We start from the raw sequence: 7,982 nt of genomic DNA, 5'->3' as shown, positions 1-7,982 counted from the left end.
CTGCCGCTGCGGCTGCTGCTGCTGCTGCAGCTGCGGCTGCTGCCGCTGCTGCTGCTGCTGCTGCTGCGGTGGTGGCGGCGGCATGTCTCGGCAAAGGAGACTGAAAGCATCCCTTGTCAAGCTGTCTTCGAATTCCGGTTGCTGCTGCTGCTGCTGCTGCTGCTGTTGCGGTTGCGGTTGCTGGCGTTTTTTCTGCTGCTGTTGCTGCTTCTGCTGCTGTCGCTGTAGGCGGCGCTGCTGCTGCTTCTTGTGCTGCTTTTGTTCATTGGAAGCCTCTGCTAACTCTTCTGCGTTGTTAGCTGGAGGATGGCTGCAGGTGGAGGCATGAAGAGGGCAGGGGTTTCGGGGATAGCTGCTGCTGCTGTTGCCAGCAGGCAGCAGCGGCCTCCGCTGCTGCTGCTGCTGCTGCTGCCGCTGCTTCCTGCTACCTCGCCCCTTACGCTGGGCCCGGGTTTGCGTGTCTTGCCAGCTGTTATCCTCAGCCTCCGCGCAGCAGCAGCAAGGCAAGGACTCTGCGTTCTTGCTGCTCTTGCTGCTGCTGCTGCTGCTGCTTCTGCTTCTGCTGCTGCTGCAGACTACTGCTGCCTGCACAGGAGGGGGGTCGTAAGTCAAGGACTCGAAACCGAAGCTTCGAATGAACGCTTGCCCCGTGTCTGCTTCCTGCTGCTGCTGCTGCAGCTGCCGCTGCCGCAGGACTTCTTGCATGTCTACCTTGGGGTCTTCTCGTTGCATTGCCTCCTCCTCCAGGAGCTCTAGCTGGCGTTCACGCTTTTGCTGCTGCTGCTGCTGAAATCTTCGTTCTTCTTCTTCTTCTCGCACGCGCAGCTGCTGCAGCTGCATGCGTATCATCTCTCCTTCTACAAACTCCTCCTCCTCTAGCTGCCGCTGCAGCAGACGCCCCTGCAGCAAAATCTGTTTTTGTTTCATGACTTCACTGGCGCGCTGCTCTTCAAGACGCTGCTCTTCTTCTTCTTGCTGCTGCTGCCGCAGCCTTCTTACAAACCGTTTGTGCTGTGCCTTCTCAGCGCGTCTTTGCTGCTCTTTGCCTTTTCTTTCACGTTCCTGCTTCGCCTCCTCTTCCTGCTGCTGCAGCTGCTGCAGCATCTTCTGCTGCTCTTGCTGCTGCTGCCGCTGCTGCTCCAGAAGCTTCTGATCTTGCTGCGGGTCATACAAACAATTCCAGTTAACTACAGCAAGAGAGCCCCCAGCTTGAAGAACTCGTTCCTCGAGCTCCCTATACACCCCAGGTGATGCTAGAAACTCAACCCGCCAGGGAATAGTCCCTGCTGCTGATTCAGCTGCCTCCTCATCGTGCTGCTGCTGCTGCTGCTGCTGCTGCTTCTGCTGCAGCTGCTGCTGCAGCAGGCAATCCACTGTAGGCTCTTGCGATTCTATGAAGCCCGCACACTCGCGGAGAATGAAGTGCAGCATGGAAGCAGCAGCAACAGCAGCAGCAGCGGGAGAAGCAGGAGTTGCAGCAGGAAGGGGCAGCAGCATAGTCAGCTTCATCAGGCGGCGACGTATCTGCCCCGGGTTGTGCTGCTGCAGCAGCAGCGCTGCATGCAGAGCTTGTGCCTTTGTTGGCTGCTTCAGACGTACAGAGAAACCAAGCTCTTTTAAAGCTGCAGATACAGCTGAACGAGATAAAGGGAGGCCGGTTATGACTGAGTAAGTCAAATCAACTACACAAGAAACAACATCATTAAACATCTGCTGCAGCTGCTGCCGGCGCTCCAATTCAGAAACTTGCAAATCACCTGTGCATACACCCCAAAACAAAGCATATCTAACATCATTATCATTGCAATTATTTCTACTGTTACTCTATTATACAATATACATCTATTATGTAGATATAGATACAGATATAGATATAGATATAGATATAGATATATGAATATATAGATATAGATATAGATATAGATATATAGATATAGATATAGATATAGATATAGATATAGATATAGATATATAGATATATAGATAGAGATATAGATATAAATACAGATATAGACATATTATATATATATGACGCCCTAAACCCTAAACCAACAATAAACATAAAACAGTGAGCGAGAAAGAGGGAAGAAATAAACCGGCAGTGAACAGAAGAAGAGAGACAGAAGACAAAAAGACAAACAATAAATAAACAACAAACTATCAGTAAACAATACGCCATATAAATAATAAATAAGCAAACAAAACACAAAATAAATAAAAGAATAAAAGACAGTACGCAATAAGAAAGCAACGCTACATAATAAACAAACAATAAAAAATAAACAGAAAATAATGGGAAATAAAAAACAATAAAAAGTAAACAATAAACCTGAAAAATAATAACCAGTAAATCCTAAACCCTACATAATAAACCCTAACCAATAAACCCTAAACCCTAAACCCTAAACCCTAAACCCTAAACCCTAAAGCACCTTTCTCGAGTATCCTTAAAATACAAGTCCTCTGATCATCGGTACCGAAATACCGCTGCAATTCCGCCTTCCGAGCCAACTCCCCCTTCGCGACATTCTGAAACACAACGTCTACTTGCAGCACCTGCACAGCAGCAGCAGCAGCAGCAGCAGCAGAACATGTAGATGACAACGAGGCTCCCTCACTGGCCGTTGCTGCTGCGCAGCAGCTGCAGCAGCAAAGGTACACACGGCATATTATCTCTCTTGCTGCTGCTACTGCTGCTACTGCTGCTGATACTTGTGCTGATACTGCTGTTGCTGCTGCTCTAGCTGCTGTAGCAGCCGCATATACTGTTGCTTCGTTATGCGCGTGGAAGTTTGTTGAAGGGCATTGGAACTTGCCTCGTTTAAATCGGTCTCCTTGCCTGCAGAGGTGATGAGGTGTACAGACAGAGGAAGCAAAGCAAATCACACGCACAAAGCACATCGCCAGTTCAATGGGGTGATGCATGCAGCCCCAAAGTCTCTGCAGCTGCATGCGCATTATTTACTGCTGTAGTGTCTGTTGTTGTGCTCTGCTTCTGCTGTTGGGATATTTAGGGTGACAGACTTAAGAGAAGAAAACCCTCGCACGCCCTGCAGAACCCTATTGGATAAGCCCTTAACAACCCTCTGAACCTCTCGCCCTTTAGGGATATATACACTTGCCTTCTCGCCAGTTAAGAACTTTGTTTTTATAACAGGCAATTTCAAAGCGTTCGCCTCCGAGCTTAAGCCGCACCACCGCCACGTTTGTTAGACGCACTTGACTAACTGGCTGTTTGAGAGACATTGCGTTGAAGAATAGCGAGGAAAGCTGGAGGATTTGATCTTCTTACGGCGTGATGAATGTTCAGACAATAAACTGACCAGAAGAAAGAAGAAAGAAGGAGCAAGAAATGCAGAAAAAACCGGAAAGCAACGAAAACTTTGAGCGCCGCGCATCCGGGTATAGACAAAGAATCGATGGGAAAGCTGCTTTTTTTTTTAAGTTTAGCGTTCTTCCACATGAAGTTTAGTGTTTATATTCATATTTGTAAATCTCCTACACAAAAAAAACAATATTTACACCCCCAGCTAGCTAACGATTGCATGCACATGCGGGGCTGGTACGGTCGCGCTTCATACCGTGAGGTGTACGTACACCCGAACAGCGAGCAGTGTACATTGAACCTTCTAGGTGATCATTTGCTTCATTTTAAATAAAATCTCTAATTTCTCTTTATTCAACAATCTTTAATAAGTTTAATGAGGCTATAAAAGCCCCAAGGGTAGTATTAACCCTCCCGATTGCTTGGGCGGGGCAATGAGGTCTCAGACTTTTTTGTTTTTTCTTGCATTTGTTACTGTTTTTTATTGAACACCAAAACTATGATTGATAGTAAAACCTCTAATTTTAGCATGTCTTTTCTCGAGACACAATTGATTTACCCTCATTGATGATGTCTCTTGTAGATTCCTAAGCCTCAGCTAGCTGCTGATGATTGTTCGCTAGCTTTAGCTCTGTGTTGAGCAGCAAGTCCGTCTAAAATATTTCACATAAAGTCAGTTAAAGCCCCATATAAATCTTTTTTTACTTTGCATGCCTTCTGGGGCCTGCTACGATGCAGATGGAGACAGACGAAAGAAGAGCTGCTTCATTGAAATGCAACACCCGCCTTCTTGTTGTCATTCCTTCTCTAACAAAATGCACCCTTTGCTGCATGCACTTAAACCCCTGTACACACATGCCAACTATTTAAACACTTAGTCTTCTATATCCCTCAGCAGCCTTCCTGCATGCAAGAATATATATATATATATATATATATATATGCAGTAAGGCTGCTGAAGGAGATAGAAGTAAATAATAAAATCATGCAGATTATGCACTACACTGTTACGGTCTCTTGGCCCCTCAACAGCAAACTAACACCAGGAGTAAATATATTTATTTGCTATAAAAGATAATCTAAGGTTTTTGTTCGTATAAATATGTTCATAAAAAAATAACTTATTAGCTCATTACATAATATACTCAGTCATTTATTTAAGTAAAAGCATATCTCTTTTGTTTGCTTCGGGTGTATCTTCTAAGACGAGTTAGTTGTAGATTGCTGTACATATATATATATATATATATATATATATTGTTGTTGCCTTTATCTAAATAAACAAATTAAAGAAACCCCACATGAACAGCAGCAGCTGCTGCACCCCTCAATACTCTGAGCCCCATTGTTGCATCTTCGTTTTGTTGTTTGTTTGTCTTAATAATGCATTTATGCATGCAATGTTTGCTGTACGTTTCTTTGCTGCTGCGAGAAAAGGAAGACTGTATTTTATTGCAGCAGTTGTTGCTGCTGCTTAGCAATGCAGCAGCATCAACAAGCAGCTGCAGCAGCAGCAAAGTGCTGCTGCAGCAACACAACTGGTCTCTGACGTGCGGCGCAGCAACGACGCCCACTGAAGTAAGATATAACACAATACAATAATAAAAGAAAATAATACGAAAATAACGTAATATAATAATAATACAGTATAATATAATAATAATATAAAATATATATATAATATTATGTTGCTTTTGCAAGACAAAACCACAAACAGTGCCGCACTGTACTGAAAAGAAAAGAAGATGGGGCTGATAGAGATAAAAAGGAGACAGTTTGCGGTGTACAGACGCAGCCTCTAGCAGCAGACTGAGAGCTACGGGCCACTCTCTCTTCTGCTGAAGACTGTGAGGTATCTCCTTCGTTTGTTGTTGTTTGTTTTTTCTTGCGTTTAGCTGGAGCTGCAGATTTGCTGCAGTTCGGATCAACTGTCGGGGATCGAGAAAGCCGCTGTCCCCGATCCCCGATCCCGTCCTCCCGATCCCCGATCCCCATCCCCCGATCCCCGATCCCGTCCTCCCGATCCCCGATCCCCATCCCCTGATCCCCGATCCCCTATGGGAGTGTGGGGAGGATTTCAGGAGCTCTGATCCTTGAATTCTATTAACACCCCCTTGCAGCAGCATCCGCTTGTAAATGAAGTTGCTATTTGTTTATTGTATTAATACTATTATATATATATTATATAATAATATAAAACAGTCTATCATATATATACGCATACATATACATGATAGACTGTTTTTACTCTTGCAGCAGCAAGAGGAGCAAATGGCCGCCAATCCTGCGCTTTTTTTTATTAGAGATCAGAACCCTAAACCCTAAACCCTAAACCCTAAACCCTGAAGCCTCTGTATATATGAGGGCACCCGTAACACCCCAGTAGAAAACCACAAACCCTAGACACTCCAAAGGCACACCCTCAAACCCTAAAAACGTGGAGCGTAAACCCTTATTGTTGAATCCTCTATAAACCCTGAAACAATAAAATGAGTTATAAGCTTCAAACCCTAAACCCTAAACCCTACACTCTGTTAAAGCTGCCCACTGGGCAGGCCGCTGCCGCCTTGCTGTTGTGTGGGTGAAGAGGAGCTTAAATTGCGTTTATTATTATTCTAAAAATATACTTTACTAACTAAAAAAGAATAATATAGTGATAATATTAATAATAAAAAATAAATAAGATGCTTAAGACCTACAGCTGAGATAAACAGACGGGGTGCTGGTCTTGTCTCGAGTAGCCAGGGTGTATACACACTCTTCTTTCTTCTAAAGACGCAGAGAGAATAAAGAATAACATAAAAATAATTAAAATAACAATATTTAAATTAAAAAATTAAAATAAAGAGAGAAAAAGAAGATATATTATTGTTTCCTTATACTACCAATGTTGGTGCTGGGGGATGAAGATGCCTCTAAGTTGAAGAGGGTTTGTCTGTATATGAACTGCGGCTTCTAAAGCAAAATTAAATGCGTCTCTCTTTGAATATAATTAATTAATCTTTTAATTACTTTTTAATTAATATTTCTTTACATTTTTATTCAAACCATGCCCCTACGGAGCTCAACACCGCCAGCATCTCAACTGTACGTACATCACCCCCAGCGAAGGGTTTATTAATGAAGTATTATATTATTTTTTGTTGTTTTGTTTATATTCTTTTTCTTCTATTGATATTCCTTTCTGCCCCCTCTCCCCTTCTAATTCATCTCACCATCCCCTTGGGAGCCACACATTCACTCATTCAAACCCCCAGCTTAGGGTTTATGGTCTATGGTTTAGGGTTTAGGGTTTAGGGTTTAGGGTTTAGGATGGCTACGTTTGTTGAGGGTGAGGGTGGGTTTTATCCTGTGGAGGATATAGTAGGAGTGAAACGAGTGTTTAGCAAGTTTTTTTTTAGAGTTAAGTGGAGGGGGTATAGCGATCCTCAAGAAGATACATGGGAGCCGATAGAGTCGTTTCAGAGAACTGTTAATTTTGAGTTCAGAAACAAAATAGAGGCATTAAAAAGATTATACTGGAGTACAGGACAAGCAGAGAAGGAGCTGATGCAGCGCCGCTTCCTCAAAAGTAAACAAACAAAACAAACTGCTAAAAAAACTCAACAGCTTGTACAAACTAATACACACACACATACACCACCCCACACGCAACGCACTCCAGCAAGCCGCAACAGCAAACAGCAGCAGCAACAACAGCAGCAACAGCAGCAGCAGCAGAAGCAGAATCAGCAGCAGCACCAGAAACAAACAAGCAAGGGCCTCCCCACACCCCTGGTTGCTGCTGCAAATAAAGGATGGGGGACCCCACATGCAGCTCCTCAGAGATCGAAACGGAGGACACAGCAGCAGGGTACAACCAGCAGAAGCAGCAGCAGCCGCAGCAGCAGAAGCGGCACAGTGGGTGCAGGGCCTCCTGCTGCTTCCTCCTCTTCTTCTTTCTCTTCTTCACCCTCTTCTTCTGAGGAGGACTCCGACTCTTCTTATTCAGACGGCCAGAGCCTGCAGTGGCAGCAGCAGCAGAAGCGGAGGGAGCGGCGGCGGCAGCAGCAGCAGCAGAGGCGGCGGCGGCAGCAGCAGCAGCAGCAGCAGATAGGGCAGGAGCCTTCCGAACCGTTAAGGCAGGCCTTCCCACCCCCTGATTCGGCAGCAGTTGAGGTGTACATGCAGCGCTATTTGAAGCAGCAGCAGCGGCAGCAGCAGCAACAGCAGCAGCAGCAGCAGCGGCAGCAGCAGCAGCTGCAGCAGCAGCAGCTGCAGCAGGGGACTACAGTGGGCTGTCTCCGCTTTGGGGGATGCCGAGTTCGGGTGTCTCCTCAAGCAGCAAACAGAGACGACAGCAGCAGCAGCAGCAGCAGCAGCAGCAGCAGCAAACACGGAGCCATGAGCAGGAAGTCTCTGCAGCAGCAGCAGCAGCAACAGCAGCAGCAGCAGCAGCAGGATGAGTCGCACCGAAAGAAGAGAAAGCACCAACAGCAAGAGCAGCATCAGGATCAGCAACAGCAGCAGCAGCAGCAGCAGAAGCAGCAGCAGGAAGTCTCCCCCTCCAAGACAAACAGAAGGAGGGGGCCTCTGCGGCGCTGTCGGATGCAGCAGCAGAAGACAGGAGTAGGGCGAGTGGAGGCATGTGGTAGCAGCAGGAGGGTGAGCATTAGCA

The 7,982-nt window shown here is 45.7% G+C and overlaps 2 protein-coding genes across 2 annotated transcripts in view; one reads left to right on the top strand and one right to left on the bottom strand.

Annotated features, from left to right (window-relative positions):
• EAH_00037120 (zinc finger (C2H2 type) domain-containing protein, putative) overlaps positions 1-2,901 on the bottom strand; it is a gene marked incomplete at both ends in the record, with an annotated part of 3,862 nt that extends 961 nt beyond the window's left edge. Inside the window, 3 exons of the mRNA XM_013395568.1 lie at positions 1-1,757; positions 2,478-2,556; positions 2,893-2,901. Of these exons, the coding sequence (XP_013251022.1) occupies positions 1-1,757; positions 2,478-2,556; positions 2,893-2,901 (1,845 nt within the window). The remainder of the gene's footprint in view (positions 1,758-2,477; positions 2,557-2,892) is intronic.
• Positions 2,902-6,374: 3,473 nt separating this feature from the next.
• EAH_00037110 (hypothetical protein, conserved) overlaps positions 6,375-7,982 on the top strand; it is a gene marked incomplete at both ends in the record, with an annotated part of 4,491 nt that continues 2,883 nt past the window's right edge. The window contains 2 exons of the mRNA XM_013395567.1: positions 6,375-6,412; positions 6,637-7,969. Of these exons, the coding sequence (XP_013251021.1) occupies positions 6,375-6,412; positions 6,637-7,969 (1,371 nt within the window). The remainder of the gene's footprint in view (positions 6,413-6,636; positions 7,970-7,982) is intronic.

This window comes from Eimeria acervulina, genomic scaffold (genome assembly GCF_000499425.1).
Source record: "Eimeria acervulina Houghton genomic scaffold, Eah_scaff407, whole genome shotgun sequence".
NCBI classification, from domain to species: domain Eukaryota; phylum Apicomplexa; class Conoidasida; order Eucoccidiorida; family Eimeriidae; genus Eimeria; species Eimeria acervulina.
Note: the sequence above shows the minus strand (reverse complement) of the source record. Positions and strands in the feature narration are given on the sequence as shown.